Below are 17,386 nucleotides of genomic sequence, written 5' to 3' on the forward strand. Positions count from 1 at the left end.
CTTCGTAAGGGTTATCTTGCAGCAACCAAGATGTGGGACTCCAATTCCTGGAGCCACGGAGCTCAAGGTAGGAAGCACCTTTCCCCCCAGACAGGGGTCCAGGTAGCTTTGCTCATGAACCCTATTACACCCTGGCTGGTGTGGCTCAGTGGTTGAGCACTGACCTAGGAACCAGGAGGTCACGGTTCCATTCCTGGTCAGGGCACATGCCCGGGTTGCAGGCTCCATCCCAAGGAGGGGGCGTGCAGGAGGCAGCCGATCCAGGATTCTCCTGCATCACTGATGTTCCTCTCTCTCTCCCCCTCTCCCTTCCTCTCTGAAATCAATTAAAATATATTTTTAAATCCTATGACTGTAGAGGCTACCGGTGCACGCTGGTTTTAAGAGAAAGACTTTCCTCCTCTTACTTGTTAGTCTTTAATCCCAATGCACCAGCCAGCTCTCGTAGATAAAGCAGTGAGCAGTGTTAATTTTCAGCGCCATCTGCTCCTCTGCAGCTTCCCAAGGTCGTGCCTCCTCCCGGAACGATGACAGAGGCTGCTGCCATGGAGCACGGGGGAGGGGGGGAAACTCCCGTGAAGTCCGACCTCTGATGGAAAGAGCGAACAGCTCGGACCCCAGGCAGCGCAACCAACACAGACGACGCAGAGCAGACAGCAGCCCGGAGCATCTGCGGCTCTGTCTGCTCCTTCCCTCCTCGGAGAGAACGAATCACAAGACTGCTCAGACGGAGAAGCCACAGGGCAGAAGCCCAGAACGCAGCCAGGCCTGCATCCCAGGCCCTTCCCCAAGAGCTCGCTCGCTCACTCGCACGCTGCGGTCCTTCGCAGGGTGGGCCAGCGAGGCTGACGACTTTCAGGGTTATTTTAGGGGGTTCACTGCAAAACTGGTGGGGAGAGGGCCTGGGCCCCGAGCTCCCAGGACGCAGCAGCGGCCACTTCAGGCTGACCCTCCATCTCTACAGGGACCAAGAGCCTGCCAGGCAGCCCCACAAGCAGTGTTTGCATTCACATCCTCCTCAAGGCAGAGCCAGGACCTGGGGAGGGGGAGGGCGAAGGGTGAGAGACGGGACCCTCTCCACCCATCACTGTGGGCTGCACTTCCGGAGAGCCTGGCCCAGGGAGCTAAATCCACGAAAAACACAGAAGGCTGGGAGGACTGGGACAGTCTGGAGAGCGGTTAGGAGTCTCAACCCTGACCACGGCGATGCTCACCGCTTCCTTCCCTCCTCCTATCAGCTGGACACGGGGACTCTGCACAGGGTAGGTCATCGCAGGGTCCCAGACAGCAGTCCTCATCTCCTTCTCACAGAAGACCCCTGACTCAGCCAAAGCCAGCACAAGCAACGCAGTTACACATGAGACACAGTCACACACACACACACACACACGTGCACGTTTATGTAACAGCAAGTGGGCAGGACGCCTGTTCCTCATCTGTTTCTATCAGCAACATACATTTCTGTTACAAATTTTCTATTATGAAGATTGATTACAGATCAAAATGTCACTCTCTTCTCTTTCTATGTGTGTGTATATATATATATATATATATATATATATATATATACATATATGTATTTTTTTAATTGATCTCAGAGAGGAAGGAAGGAGAGAGAGAAACATCCACGATAAAAGAGAATCATCGATGGGCTGCCTCCTGCACGCCCCACACTGGGCATGGAGCCCGCAACCCGGGCATGTGCCCTGACTGGGAATCGAACTGGGACCTCCTGGTTCATAGGTCGACGCTCAACCACTGAGCCACGCCGGCCGGGCTGTCACCCGCTTCTCGCCTCCCCATGCCACGCTACCGGCCTAGTGAGACCTGTTACTAAACTTGGGAACAAAACACAAAGGAGAGATCGGCTGCATGCCTTGAAAGGGGCGCGCACTCTCTCGAAGGTCGCAGACACTGTACTTTGATGAACCTTCTTGCTCTCACAGCAGCTGGGGTGCAGCTCGCAGCCACTGAATAAAAATATCCCCCTCTCCCCACGCCTCTGGCCACGAGGATCTTTCTCTGAGCGGCCACGTGTATCGGCACCTATGTTCAGCCCCTCCAGTGGTCGGCAAACTGCGGCTCGCGAGCCACATGCGGCTCTTTGGCCCCTTGAGTTTTTAGCAAAGGCCAGCTTAGGAGTACCCTAACTAAGTTAATAACAATGTACCTGCCTATATAGTTTAAGTTTAAAAAATGTGGCTCTCAAAAGGAATGTCAATCGTTGTACTGTTGGTATTTGGCTCTGTGGACGAATGCGTTTGCCGACCGCTGCCCTAAACCATCTTGTATTGTTTCAGGGGGTCTGGATTCATGCTTAAGAAGCCATCGACCTCACCCCTGCACCTTCACCCGCAGTTCCCGCAGGGGGAGGGTGCTGCATGGAGGACAGGAAATCCTTCAGTAGAGCTGGATCTTAAAAGGAAGCTCCCCCACACAGCAGGAGAGCACCCCTGGGTAAAAGTGCCATCAGATAACCACTCATATCTTTGGTCCAAGTGCCTGGCTGGGATTCCCAGGCCCAAGTGAGAACTCCGTGGACACCGGAAGGAGGTAGAATTTGAACCTAACACCGAACGACACATGATGTGCTCTCTGTGACCGTGTAAGAGCTGCAGTGGCTACGTTCGATGGCTCTGCTGCAGAATTTCTCCCCTTTTTGGTTACTAAGAAATACAGGAGCGCTTACATGCATTCCAGCGCGTTCATCCTCACACCAGGGAACTCGTGAATCTTGCTTCTAACTAGGCTTCCCCTAAGCCAATTCCACTCTTTTTTTAAAAAATATTTTTATTTATTTGAGAGAGGAAGGGAGAGGGAGAGAGAGAGAAACATCACTAGAGAGAATCATTGATGGGCTGCCTCCTGCACGCCCCACACTGGGGATCGAACCCACAACCCGGGCATGTGCTCTGACTGGGAATCGAACCGTGACCTCCTGGTTCATAGGTCGACGCTCAACCACTGAGCCACACCGGCCGGGCCCCAATTCCACTCTTTCCCTGAGATGCAGGGAGAGTCGCTGTGTTCTCTCTCCCAGGTGGACATGGATTTCAAGTGTTCCAAGATCACAAGCTGGATCACAGACACTCCTCGCATAGAGCCTGCCAAACCGGGGCTGGAAGACCTAACAACATGCTAGAAAATGCAGGGGGATAAAAGAAGTAGGCAGCCCGGCCGGTGTGGCTCAGTGGTTGAGCGTCAACCTGTGAACCAGGAGGTCACGGTTGGATTCCCAGTCAGGGCACATGCCCCGGTTGCAGGCTGGATCCCCAGTGTGGGGCGTGCAGGAGGCAGCCCATCCATGCTTCTCTCTCCTCAGTGATGCTTCTCTCTCTCTCCTTCTCCCTTCTTCTCTGAAATCAATAAAAACATTTTTTAAAATAAAAATAAAAGTATACAGAGCGATGTGACTTTGAAAATTCCAAAACTCAGCTAAAGCCCGAACAAGAACACGCTTTTAAACCTCGCCACCCCAAGCACTGCCGGCTAAGGTGGAGTTTGTAAGCCAGGCTGCAGCTCAGCACATCCCCACTGCAGCCAGCCAGCCTGCCTGCCTGCCTGCCTGCGGGAGGTTTGCAGACCACTCCCTGCTGGGAGCCCCGCCAGCCCTGCCAGCCTAGCGGCAGGCTGCAGCACAGGGTGCAGATCCAAGGCCAGAGGCCCCAGCCGGGGCCCCTCGCAGCTGCCTCCCGGGTGCTGATTCCCGTCTGGGTGAACCATCGCCAGGGAGAGCCACAGGAGGAGCCGTCACCACCACCATCACCACCACTACCACCCGCTCAGTGCGGCCACTCCCTGGCCTTCACCAGCACAGGCTGCACACACTCCCACCCATGAACACCCGGTGCAGAATCCAGGGCCTGCCACAGCCGGTCACCGAGCGAGGAACCTGCCACAGCCGGTCACCGAGCGAGGAACAGAGCCTCCGAGGCCCGCGGGAAAGGGCTGGTGTCCACTCTGTCCACCCGTCAGAGAGGCAGGTTCCTGGGAGCCCCTGCTGGGCAAGTGGTGATATTTAAAAACTCACCTCCCACGAAGGCAGGCAGTAGGAAGGCCCTCAAGAAGCCACATCTGGCCGGGCCAGTGTGGCTCAGTGGTTGAGTGCTGACCTATGAACCAGGAGGCCGGGGTTGGGTTCCTGGTCAAAGCCCATGCCGGGGTTGCAGGCTCCATCCCGCGTGGGGCAGGCAGTGATTCTCTCTCATCACTGATGTTTCTCTCTCCCTCTCTGAAATAAATATATACTTTTCTTTTTTTTAAGCAGCAGCAGCAGCAGCAGCAGCCACCTCTGCCAGCACTCCAGCGAGCTTCTCCAGGGAACAGGCACCGTCTGTGGCCAGGTGCTGAGCAGAACCAGGCCGGAAAGTGCCTTCTGCTGGGAGACATACACCTTAACGCAGCGAAAACAGGTCCTTTCACTCCGGCCTGTTGTTCACAAGCGATCCTAAACAGCGTGGACGGCCCAAGTTTCTCACGCAGAACACCAAGCCCAGTGAAGAAGACACCGTGGACTGATGCCCCCTCGCCTGGCCCAGGGCCTCGCTCCAATGGCCACCTGCCCCGCCCCTGGCACCTGGGCTGAGCTGGCCCAGAGCCCACCATACACAATGAGTGCCCCCTCCCCAAGCCACGTCGGGGTTTCAGAGTCCCCTCGGCCAGGCAAGCCCACCTCTCACCCAGCCTTGAGGTGCAAGCCCGCGAATGGGACTGGCTTCCCCTGCAGGTCGCCGGGACACCCCTAGAGCAAGTGCGGGGAGGGAGCCCGACCCCCACGTCCTTGCCATTGCCAAGTGCTGGCCTCGCCTCGAGGAAATCGCACCCCCTCCCACGCAGTCCGGTGGGTTCTCGCACTTTACCGGCTCCCGCCGCCTCACGCACAGCTGCCATGGACCCGCCGCCCAAGGAACATCTGGAATTCCCGCCCCGCACTCACGCGTCCCCGGGCCGGGGTTCCCTGGCACCGCCCCCCCCCCCCCCCGGCACTCCCAATGGGCCGCGTCTTACCGCCGGTGTCCTCGAAGCGCGGGGGCGGGCGGTCCCGCAGCGCCGCGCTCCAGCCCGAGCCGGCCTCGTCCTCCTCCGGCTCCTGCGCGGCGGCGGGGACGCAGGGCGGGGGCCCGGGGCGCTCGTGCTCGTCGTCCGAGGAGGCGGCCGAGGAGGAGCGCGAGGCGGCCGAGGTGCTGTAGAAGGGGTTCCCGCCGCTGTCGGGGCCCGACTCGCCGAACACGTCGTCCGAGATGTGCAGGCTCTCATAGCGCGCGCGGGCCGCCTCGAGCAGCGCCGGCGCCCTCCGCCGCGCGCCCCCGCCGCCCTCGGCCATCGCCCCGGCCGCCGCCCGCGCGCCCGCCCCGCGCAGCGCCTCCCGGCCGCACGCGCCGGGGCCCGGGCCCGCCGCCCCCCACCAGCGCAGCCGGCAGCACAGCGCCCGCCGCTCCGCGCCCGGCCGGCCCGCCGTCTTGGCCGCCTGGGACCCCGCGCCCGGGGAAGCGCACTCGGAGCTGGGGCGCCGCCGGCTGCGGGCCGCGGCGGAAGACGAGGGTGACGGCTGCACCCGGTGCCGCCGCTCCTGCCGCCGCTGCGTCTTCCAGCACCAACCGCGTCTCCACGCCCGCTCCGCGCACCTAGCGCTCGCCGGCCGACCTTCCCGGGCGCGAGCGGCCAGCGACGGTCCCGCCCCCTCGCCATTCCAGCCCTCCGGCCAATGGGCAGCCAGGCTGGGCGCGGTGGGCGGGGCCTGCTCCGGGGACGCTCCATCCTCCTCTCCTGGGCGCGAGCTGCCAGCGGAGGCCCCGCCCTCCCGCACGCCCCGCCCCCTCGCCCTTCCAGCCCTCTGGCCAATAGGGAGCCAGGCTTGGCAGGGTGGGCGGGCCCTACGCCGGAGATACCCCACCCTCCTCTCCCGGGCGGGGCGGTGCCAGCGGGAGGGGGAGGTCCGCCGCGGCTTGGCGGGTCCGCTGCCCTGCAGGGACCTGTCCCCCGGGACCGCAACCCGCCAGCCCCGAACTGCCCGCAGGGTGGGTGTGTGGGGGACCCAGCGGACTCTTCCTGCTGCCCGAACCCGCTGGCCTTGTCCAACCCGCCGCGCTCAGGGGCCCCTCCGCAGTGCGCGCCACGCCGAGGAGCCGTCCTCCCCGGTGGTTCTCCAGCAGGCGCTGCGGGAACGCTCCTGGCGGGCGGGGGCCGGCGGCGGCGGCGGCGGCGGCTGCTGCTGCTGCTGCTGCCTCCCGGGGATCGCGGCTGACTGCGCCGCCTGCTCCTCCAAACACAGGGCTGTCTGGCTTCCTGGATTCTTGCTCTAATTAGGACCCCGCCTCGCCGGTCCATTTCTGGGGTCAGGTGTTTAACTCAGTCGCGCTTCATTACCCCTGTCGTTGGAGGGTGGCAGCATCTGGAGTTAGGTAGATGGTCATTCCTCATCGTGTTTGACATTTTGACATCTTTTAAACTCAAAATATTTATCACTTCCAAAATATAGGTTACTCTAACACCGCTGACAACATCTCCTTCACTCGTATATGTATTTGCCCAACTCCTCTGTTAAAATCACCCAGGCTCCGGTGCTCTGATAAACAATAAAACCAAGAGGTTCCCTCCCCTCCGCCCGGTCCTCGGTCGGAGTGTGTGTGTGTGGCTGTCAGTCATCCCGTTGGCGGCAATACATCTGATCGGTCTCCCTTGTCTTCTTGCTCCCCTCTCCCTCCCACAAATAATGCAATATGTCACATGGACGGAATAGGACCGTAAAGTCACTCTCACCCTGACATAAAATAAATCCACAGAGATGTGGAGGGCTTACAAATTCTGGGCATGAACTAAATAATTACACAAAAAATGCATGTTGTTATTTCTAGGCGTTCGTAAAGGATGGAGGTGTTGAGACGGTTCCGCCAGCCAGATCAATTCTCTGGTGGGCCGCTTCTGTTCTTTGCCTGTCCTCCCCAACCCCTGTGTTTGCTGCTCTCCAAACCAGGGTCACTGTATGGGCATCGCTTCCTGGCAAATCACAAAAAGACAGTCTATGAAAAAGGAAGGCTTTCACGTGCCATTGCTCACTGCACGGACTGGCTGATCAATGAGCAATGGTTTGCACACCATTTCAACTCTTGGAAGAATGATGCCACTGGAGAAGAAAAAAATAGTTTCCACCCTATCTATCTACTGTGCTAACCAGCCAAGGATTCTGAAGAGGGTCCATACAGGTCATCCGATGTACCGCAAAGCACAGATTGAAAGTGCAAGAAGCAAAACAAGACTCCATCGTTCAAGAACCAATTCTGCAATTAGGAAGTCTGCAAGACTCGGGTGAGATTTCATGCAATCGATTAAAAATAACTGAGTGCAATCCAGAACCTCAGGGAAAGGGTTTATTCTTCTCTTCTGCGGGCAGCCCATTGAAAAGTCAGCGGTTCAGGTGAAGGGGTGTTTTGAAAACAAGAAATAGCTTTGCTTTCCCGTAGGAAGCGCAAAACAGAGCAATGGCAGTTACAAGAATGGACACAATCTTCCTTTGTCCCTAATTTGCATTTGTATTGTGTTAATCCTAAGAAAATGTGGGCCTTTGTGGTTCTTGGGTTCTCAAGTGCTTGTAGCCACACGGGGCAGGCAACATTGGGAAGAGAGATTATATGGTCAGAAAAGAAACAGACTGGGACATCAAAGGGTTACCCCAAAGCTTGTCCCATATAAATGAGATGGTTAGTTCAGCTCAGAATCCAGTGTTTCGCGTGTTACTTTGTTTAAGCAAATGTTTTCAACCAAGAAGAGTAAAAATATTCCAGCCAAAAATATTCCCGGAGGCAGGTGGCGGCTTCTCGTGGTGGAGGGAGAAAGGGAAAAGGGAGAAAACAGAGCCCCAAACTTTCCATTTGCCTAGCAACCTCCCACCAGTGTGACTGCATCGTTAACTTCTAAAGTACCACTCTCTGGGCGGCCAATTATAGCACCAATATTACACTGACGTCTGTTAACTTGGAGTCATTTGAAAACATCTTCCAAGTCATATAACTTTGTGCTACAATTAAGTAATTCTAGATTAACCTTGAGATTTTTGTTTGCAGTCTGCCCAAAGAGTTCCAGGTAGAAAAGGGAATCCATTTGTATAGTAGGTGCCTTAAGTTTTGTAAAACCACGGATTTGTGCTCTTTTTTAAAAAATATTGTTTTATTGATATCACAGAGGAAAAGAGAGAAATAGAAACATCAATGATGAGCCCTAACTGGTTTGGCTCAGCGGGTAGAGCCTGTGGACTGAAGGGTCCCAGGTTCGATTCCGGTCAAGGGCATGTACCTTGGTTGCGGGCACATCCCCAGTAGGGGGTGTGCAGGAGGCGGCTGATGGATGTTTGTAACTCTCTATTCCTCTCCCTTCCTCTCTGTAAAAAATCAGTAAAATAAAATTTAAAAAAAAGAGACATCAGTGATGAGAGAGAACCCCTGATCGGCTGCCTCCTGCACCAGAATCGAACCGTGACCTCCTAGTTCATAGGTCGATAACCAGTGAGCACGTCGGCCGGTCTTATGTACTTTCTGAGAGTTTGGATGCTGTGGATTTTCCCACAGTATGTTCCTCTGAGCCACTCAGCGTCTCTGTTGGGCCACACGTCTGATAAAAGTGCTCAGAGGTCAACGAAGTTGCTGCCCCTCCATTCTGCATGGCTTGATGTCGGTGGGTTTTGTTTCTTTTTACCTTACCCAAGATTTCTTTTTAAATATAACTTGATTGATTTTAGAGAGGAAGGGAGAGGACGAGAGAGAGAGAGAGGGAAACATCCATGATGAGAGAGAATCATGGATCGGCTGCCTCCTCCAAGCTCCCCTAGTCGAGATGGAGCCCGCAACCTGGGTACGTGCCCTTGACCGGAATCAAAGCCAGGCCGACGCTCTATCCACTGAGCCACACCAGCCAGGGCTTTAAATTCTTTATTGTTGAAAGTATTATATATGTCCCCTTTTCCCCCCATTGTCCTCTCCCAGCCCGCCCCCGCCCCCCAGCTCAGGCCTTTACCCCCTTATTGTCTGTGTCCGTTGGTTATGCTTATATGCATACAAGGTCTTTGGTTGATCTCTTACCCACCCACCCCTCCGCCCCCCTCACCCCTCCTGCACTGGGGATGGAGCCTGCAACCTGGGCAGGTGCCCTTGACCCTGCCTTCCCCTGCCTTCCCTCTGAGGTTTGACGGTCTGTTCGATGCCTCTATGTCTCTGGATCTATTTTGTTCATCAGTTTATGTTGTTCATTATGTTCCACACGTGAGTGGTTTATAGCTTATGGTGCTAAAATGCTGCCCAGCCTTCACCTTTGAGAACCAAGGTGACAGTTGTGAAAGGCCCTTGTCAATGAGCAGCTCCTGTCACTCACGGCTCAAGTTCAGGGAGCAGACTTCAGGAGCGACCTTGAACCCTGCCAATCCTCTTAAATCCACTTGGTTTGACCCAGTTTTGCTTTGTGTCAAGGTCAAAAGCACTTGTGGTCTCTGGGACTGAATTTTTCCATTTCCAATGAACAGAGGCGTGCTCAGGACACTGCGGTGGTGGTGGGGGAGGAGGGCGGGTGGCATCGGGGCAGAAAAGATAGCCCAAACCTTGAATTCGTTGGAGCAAAGCCATCAAGATGGAGAATCGTCCTTTCTTTTTAATCACACGACCGAGAATGAACATTTTCAGCTCATTGGGGTTTTCAAAGGGGAGATGGGTTGGTGATTTCAACAAAAAGAGTTTCCGTGAATCATAAGACCTCGCAGTTAGCTGTGAGTCATGCTTGCCTGTGGATGCAAAAAAAAAAAAACAAAAACAAAACAAAAAAAAAAAAACGGGGCTGTAAACAATTTTGAGTGAGCTTTGGCCTCTGGAGTCGGGCAGTCTGGCCTCAGACCCTGGCTCCATCACTTACCGAGCGCCCTTGGGCAAGGATAACCTGCTCTAAGTCTCAATTTTCTTGTTTGCAAATGAAGGTAATGGTAAGAGTCCTTACCTGATAGGGTGAGAGGGTCAAAGGAGATAATGCTTGCAAATTGCTTGACATGAAGAATGAAACATTTTTAAAAATATGTTTTTATTGATTTCAGAGAGGAAGGGAGAGAGAGATAGAAACATCAATGATTGATTGGCTGCCTCCTGCACGCCCCACACTGGGGATCCAGCCCGCAACCCAGGCGTGTGCCCTGACCTGGAATGGAACCATGACCGCCTGGTTCACAGGTCAATGTGCAACCACTGAGCCACATTGGCTGGGCAGTTTCCTTGTTATTCCTTTTTAAAATATATTTTATTGGTTTTTTTACAGAGAGGAAGGGAGAGGGATAGAGAGTTAGAAACATCGATCAGCTGCCTCCTGTACACCCCCTACTGGGGATGTGCCCGCAACCAAGGTACATGCCCTTGACCGGAATCAAACCCGGGACCCTTCAGTCTGCAGGCCGACGCTCTATCCACTGAGCCACACCGGCCAGGGCTCCTTGTTTTCTTGAACTCCCTGATCTCTACCAGCCATCGGCTTCTCAGCAGAGACTCTTTCCTCTCCAGAGAAATGTGTTTGCAGTAGTACTTGACAAACAGCATCTGGCAAATGATAGCTTCTTTTTTTAAAATATATTTTTATTGATTTCAGAGAGGAAGGGAGAGGGAGAGATAGAATCATCAATGATGAGAGAGAATCATGGATCGGCTGCCTTCTGCACGCCCCCCTACTGGGGATCGAGCCTGCAACCCAGGCATGTGCCCTTGACTGGAATCGAACCCAGGACCCTTCTGTCCGCAGGCCAACGTTCTACCCACTGAGCCACACCGGCCAGGGCCGCAGATGATCTCTCTTGTCCTAGGCGGCCTCTGTGTGAGATGAGAAGTCTACGTGCAGACAGGGTTGGCATTTCCCCAGAGCCTGTGCTTTCCGGGAAGAGGTGCTGTCACAGATCCTCCACCTGCCTTTCCGATCAGAGGAAGAGAGATTGGGGTGTTCTGGGGCCCCGCTGCTGCCTTTCTCTGCTCCCCTCTTCTCCTTGCCTGGCCTGGGCATCCTTGGCTGCCTTGCAGGGATGGCGGGGGCGGAGGGGGAGGAGAAGAAGGGGGGAGGAGAAGAAGGGGGAGGCCTGCGGGCCAGGTGCACTCCGCTCTGCGGGCTCCCCCGAGCTGTGTGCTGTGCTCCCCTTGCGAATCTCAGCTGGTTTTCTCAGGTTTCCTTCGCCAGGGAAGCCGTTGGGGTTTTCTGGATGCTCCTTAGCAAAATGCATCCTGTTCTTTGGGTATTTTGCATTTGGAATTGTGCCTTGAATTGCAGCTTAATTTTCTTCTTTTACTTTACTTCTATGTAATTGCCCAGCTTTCTAATTTTATTGTCTTTGAAAAATACCTTGAAAATATCTTCTTCCCTTAGCACCAGAAAAACAAACAAACAAACAAACAAACAAACAAAAAACACCCAATAACCCTAGGCATAAATCTAACAAAATACATACATGATACATAGGAGGAAAACTACAAAGTTATTTTTATAATATATTTTATTGATTTTTTTTACAGAGAGGAAGGGAGAGGGATAGAGAGTTAGAAACATAGATGAGAGAGAAACATCGATCAGCTGCCTCCTGCACACCTCCTACTGGGATGTGCGCACAGCCAAGGTACATGCCCTTGACCAGAATCGAACCTGGGACCCTTCAGCCCACAGGCTGACGCTCTATCCACTAAGCCACACCAGTTAGGGCCAAAGTTATTTTTTTTAAATATTTTTTTATTGATTTCAGAGAGGAAGAGAGAGAGAGAGATAGAAACATCAGTGATGAGAGCGAATCATGGATCAGCTGCCTCCTGCACGGCCCCTACTGGGGATGGAGCCCACAACCCGGGCATGTGCCCTGACCGGGAATCAAACCGTGACCTCCTGGTTCATAGGCTGACGCTCCACCCCTGAGCCACGCCGGCCGGGCAAGGATATAATTTTCCAAGTGCTTTTCTGAAGGAAAGAGAGGGTTCTTGGGTGAAGGTGAAGGTCACCTGACACGGCTCCTGCAGCTCCGAGATGAACGTCTGGGGATATTTCAATGCGTTCCCAAGAGAATAACTCCAGGGTTATAATGAGTCCTTAAGGCAACACCTCGCCACCCAGAATAGCTCAGAGCCTTTGAGTCCTGCCCTAGCCCTCTCTTCCGAGACTCAGCACGACCAGCCGCCACTCACAACCTGAAGAGCCTGATTTCCCCAACACCCTCCCACCCCGCCCCCCCTCCCCCCCCCCTGCCCCATATCAGGAGCACCCCAGTGGATGGGGCTTGTTTGCAATGCAGATGAAGCTTCACTCTTTCACTCTCACTGCGATTGCCCTGCGATTTTTCTCTGCGAAGGAAGCACAAACCATGGACTGGGCATTAGGGAGACCCGTGCTACCACAACCATGAAATACGTTGGCCCGAGGTTTTCAGACGCACCCACAGAGGAGGGGTGACCACGTCCAAGGTTTCCTCCGCTTGGGTGAGTGTCTTGCTTCAGGCCCCGGGAAGCTACAGGGCATCAACCCCACAGGCAGAGAAGGGGGCATGTCCACTGTCCTGTGGACAGTCTCCTTCAGGAGCTGGAGGGGGCCCTGGCCGGTGTGGCTCAGTGGATAGAGTGTCAGCCTTCAGACTGAAGGGTCTCGGTGTTCGATTCCCGATCAGGGCACATGCCCGGGTTGCGGGCTCGATCTCCAGTAAGGGGGCGTGCAGGAGGCAGCCGATCCATGATTCTCTCTCATCATGGATGTTTCCATCTCTCTCTCCCTCTCCCTTCCTCTCTGAAATCGATATAAATAAATAAGTAGTAAAAGAGAGAGAGAGCTGGGGAGAACGTGTGAGTATTTCTGAAGGATTCTTAGAGGCACAAAACCAGCTTCCATTTTCGGAAATATCCTTTGCTTTCAAGACCAGGCCCCATCATTTTTTGGGAAACTTGATCATTTCTCTACTTCTTACATTGTATTTTTCTTTCTTTTTTTGTAGTCTATGTTTACTGATTTCAGACAGGAAGGGAGCGGGAGAGAGAGAGAGAGAAACATCAATGATGAGAGAGAACAATTGATCGGCTGCCTCCTGCACGCCCCCTACTAGGGACCAAGCCTGTAACCCAGGCATGTGTGCCCTTGACTGGAATCGAACCCTACACCCTTCCGTCCGCAGGCCAACAATCTATTCTATCCACTGAGCCAAACCGGCTAGGGCTACATTTTATTTATTTTTATTTTTATTTTTTTAAATAATTTGAAATAAGGTTTATTTTTTAACTTCACTTGTAAACTTCTACAATTAGCCTTTAAATAACTTTAACATAAACTTTATCAGGGAGGCAAGAACACAAATTATTTACTTCAGCTTATGAGGCCAAATACTTTCAATTACAATCCTTACAACATTTAAAGGAAATCTCTTTATTTCCTTCCAGAATAATTTTCAGGCTACACAGAGTTTTATTTAAAAATCTTTGTCTTTCTTTACACCAGTTACATTTTATTTTTCAATCACAGTTTACATTCAACATCGTTTTGGGTTAGTTTCGGGTGTACAGCACAGTAGCTAGACAATCCTATACCTTACAAAGAACATGATCTATTTATTTTTATTTGTTTAAACATGTTTTTATTGATTTCAGAGAGGAAAGGAGAAGGAGAGAGAGATAGAAACATCAATAATGAGAGAAAATCTTGGATTGGCTGCCTCCTGCACGTGCCCCAGTGGGGATCCAGCCCGCAACCTCGGGCATGTGCCCTGACTGGGAATCGAACCGTGACCTCCTGGTTCATAGCTTGACGCTCAACCACTGGGCCATGCAGGCCGGGAAGAACATGATCTATCTGAATGAGATACCGAAGTGGCGATTGCATCCCAGCTCATCCTCAACGCGCACACCCACACCCAGGCTGCCTCTCCTAGCGCACACTTGTCAGAGACCGTTTCCGAGCCTTGCACACTCACCAAAAAAGAGAAAAAGCCTTTAAAAGAACACAAACGGAAAACACCGACTGGTGGAAATGTCTTCAGGGGGGCCAGAGGGCACCCCTGCCTCCTGGTGCCTTGCCTGGCACGGTGGGTGGTATTTTGGTTTCCCTGAGCAGCTGTGACATGTTGGGCCGATGACTTGGAACTGCCCGCCTCGTCGGGTCACTGGCCTACGTCATGGGCCTGCGAATCCATCTACAGCGTGTGACAGCCCACGAGTGAAGCCAGGTGAACAGAAAGCCAATGCAAACGTTGACTGAAAGCATCAGTGGGCGTTTGTGGGTGGCATCTCGGCGAAGGGGATGTTTGAAGGGGCCTGCAGAACGCAGAGCAGCAGACATCCACAAATAGAAACAGGACAATCGGTACAAAAACGAAGGCGGTCTGGACCAACTGTGGACTTTAGTTAATAGTCAATATGGGTTCGCTAAGTATAACCAACTCCCACACTCATGTGAGATGTTAGTAACAGGGAGAGCGTTGACAGGGAGTGATGGGGGGCTATTTTACAACTGTAAACAATTTATTTTTTTATTTTTATTTTTTTAAATATATTTTATTGATTTTTTTACAGAGAGGAAGGGAGAGGGATAGAGAGTTAGAAACATCGATGAGAGAGAAACATCGATCAGCTGCCTCCTGCACACCTCCCACTGGGGATGTGCCCACAACCAAGGTACATGCCCTTGACCGGAATCGAACCCGGGACCCTTCAGTCCGCAGGCCGACGCTCTATCCACTGAGCCAAACCAGTTAGGGCACAACTGTAAACAATTTAGCTGATTTCTTTTTTTTTTTTTTTTTTTTTTGTAATATATTTTATTGGTTTCAGAGAGGAAGGGAGAGGGAGAGAGAGATAGAAGCATCCATGAGGAGCGAGAATCATGGATCGGCTGCCTCCTGCACGCCCCCTACTGGGAATTAAGCCTTCAACCCAGGCATGTGCCCTTGACCAGGAATCGAACCCGGGACCTTTCAGTCCACAGGCCAACGCTCTATCCACTGAGCCAAACTGGCCAGGGCAATTTGGCTGATTTCAATGCCAGTGGCTGTTGGCCGCAGGCATGAACATAAGATTTTTCCCATAGAAGCACCATTGATTTCCTTCCCACCACCAAAGACGTTCCCACCCCTGTTAGAACACCCGTATTGTGCAGGAAGGGGGTAGGAAGCTGGCTATGAATTTTCCCCCCTGCGGTCAGAGGAAGCCTGAACGAGTCTATGCAGGCAAGTCTCACGGGTGCCTTAAAGAGGTTACCTTGATCACAGGTGAGACTTAGGGAGTTAGGCATCTGCGGTAACCAAAAAGATGTTCCAGAAGGTTCTAGCTGGTTGCAGTAGTATGTGCAATGTTATTTTTAACCTCCTCCACCAGAGGGAATCGTATTGCCGTGGTTGCTAGGGAAATTATGTGGTTGCATTTTGGCTCCTAATTTAAAAAGTCCTGGGGCGGGGGGGAGTGGGGGAGAGGGGGAAATGTCTTGGGGAAAACTAGAAAACTTTGTAAGCCAGTACTGGTAGGCCAGGCTAGGACTGTACACCTGCTCAATGTGGCTATTTGTCACTTGATGTGTTCATGGGTGACTGTCGCCATAGCAACAACAATGCTGGCCAACGCTGGGTCCCTGCTGGAGGACTCGTGCCTGGTCTGTGATGGAGGCCAGCCCAGGAAGCCGTGGTCAGGACTGCAGGCAGGTGCTGGAGCGGAGGGAGGCACTGGTAGACACTGGTGGTGCCAGGGCATGGGGTGGAGAGGTGGTGGGCAGAGGGTAATCTGAAGGGAACGTCAGATTTCTGCACCCCCATCCGCATCATGTTACTACTATTTGGCAAAATCCCGGCCCCCTTGGCATTAGGCTAAGGATCAGGGTGGCTTCTTGGGCATAAAAAACCTAAACTCCTAAAGACATTTCACCCAACCGGCGTGGCTCAGTGGTTGAGCATCAACCTATGAACCAGGAGGTCGTGGTTCGATTCTCGGTCAGGGCACATGCCCAGGTTGCGGGCTCCATCCCCAGTAGGGGGTGTGCAGGAGGCAGCCGATCCAGGATTCTCTCTCATCATTGATGCTCCTATCTCTCTCTGTCCCTCTCCCTTCCTCTTGTAAATCAATAATAATAATAATAATAATAATAATAATAATAATAATAAAAGAACTGGTCTTTGACACCCTCTGTTTTGGGATGACCTACAGAACAGCAACAGCAGCTGGGCGTCAAGGCAAGCCTGCCGCTCTGTGTCGGTACAGCCTGGCTCAGGCTTTTGGGAGGTGGAGGGAGTTCTGACAGCACTTTGAGGAATCACAGGTCAATTATACAGAGAAAGATGTTAGCGGGTAAGAGACTTTCAGCCCTAAGTGCTTTCGTTGCTCTGCAAATGTTATCGCATTTGGTCATCCCATTGGCCGCATAACAGGCCATCCCATTGGCCACATAACAGGTCATCCCATTGGCCGCATAGCAGGCCATCCCATTGGCCACATAACAGGCCATCCCATTGGCCACATAACAGGTCATCCCATTGGCCGCATAGCAGGCCATCCCATTGGCCGCATAGCAGGCCATCCCATTGGCCGCATAGCAGGTCATCCCATTGGCCGCATAGCAGGTCATCCCATTGGCCGCATAACAGGCCATCCCATTGGCCCCATAACAGGCCATCCCATTGGCCCCATAACAGGCCATCCCATTGGCCGCATAACAGGCCATCCCATTGGCCGCATAACAGGCCATCCCATTGGCCCCATAGCAGGCCATCCCATTGGCCGCATAGCAGGCCATCCCATTGGCCGCATAGCAGGCCATCCCATTGGCCCCGTAGCAGGCCATCCCATTGGCCGCATAGCAGGCCATCCCATTGGCCGCATAACAGGTCATCCCATTGGCCGCATAACAGGCCATCCCATTGGCCGCATAGCAGGCCATCCCATTGGCCCCGTAGCAGGCCATCCCATTGGCCCCGTAGCAGGCCATCCCATTGGCCGCATAGCAGGCCACCCCATTGGCCGCCTGACATAGAAAGACTTTACAGAAGGGAAACTGACTCTTAGGAAGACTGAGGTGGCATGATGATCCCTGGCACCCCAAAGCCCAAGAGTGCATTATGGGCTACCACTTCTATTTTAAAAAATGCAGCTAGCCCCACTGACGTGGCTCAGTGGTTGAGTGTATTAACCTATGAACCAGGAGGGCACAGTTCGATTCCCGGTCAGGGCACATGCCTAGATTGCAGGCTTGATCCCCAGTAGGGGACATGCAGGAGGCAGCTGGTCAATGATTCTCTCTCATCATGGATGTTTCTATCTCTCTCCCTTCCTCTCTGAAATAAAATTTAAAAAATATTTTTAAAAAAGGCAGCTATGTTGTGAAAGATATATTCAAAGGCTTTGCAGTTGGGAAAAAAATACAAAAGAGCAGTGATGAA

General features: G+C 53.2%; 1 protein-coding gene across 1 annotated transcript in view; it reads right to left on the bottom strand.

The window, feature by feature from the left end:
• Positions 1–5,611, bottom strand: part of PGBD5 (piggyBac transposable element derived 5) — a 33,118-nt gene extending 27,507 nt beyond the window's left edge. Inside the window, exon 1 of the mRNA XM_080651321.1 lies at positions 5,008–5,611. Coding sequence (XP_080507447.1) covers positions 5,008–5,323 — 316 coding nt within the window. The 5' untranslated portion in view covers positions 5,324–5,611. The remainder of the gene's footprint in view (positions 1–5,007) is intronic.
• Between the last annotated feature and the right edge of the window lie 11,775 nt (positions 5,612–17,386).

Source organism: Plecotus auritus, assembly GCF_963455305.1.
Source record: "Plecotus auritus genome assembly, chromosome: 14".
Lineage (NCBI taxonomy): Eukaryota > Metazoa > Chordata > Mammalia > Chiroptera > Vespertilionidae > Plecotus > Plecotus auritus.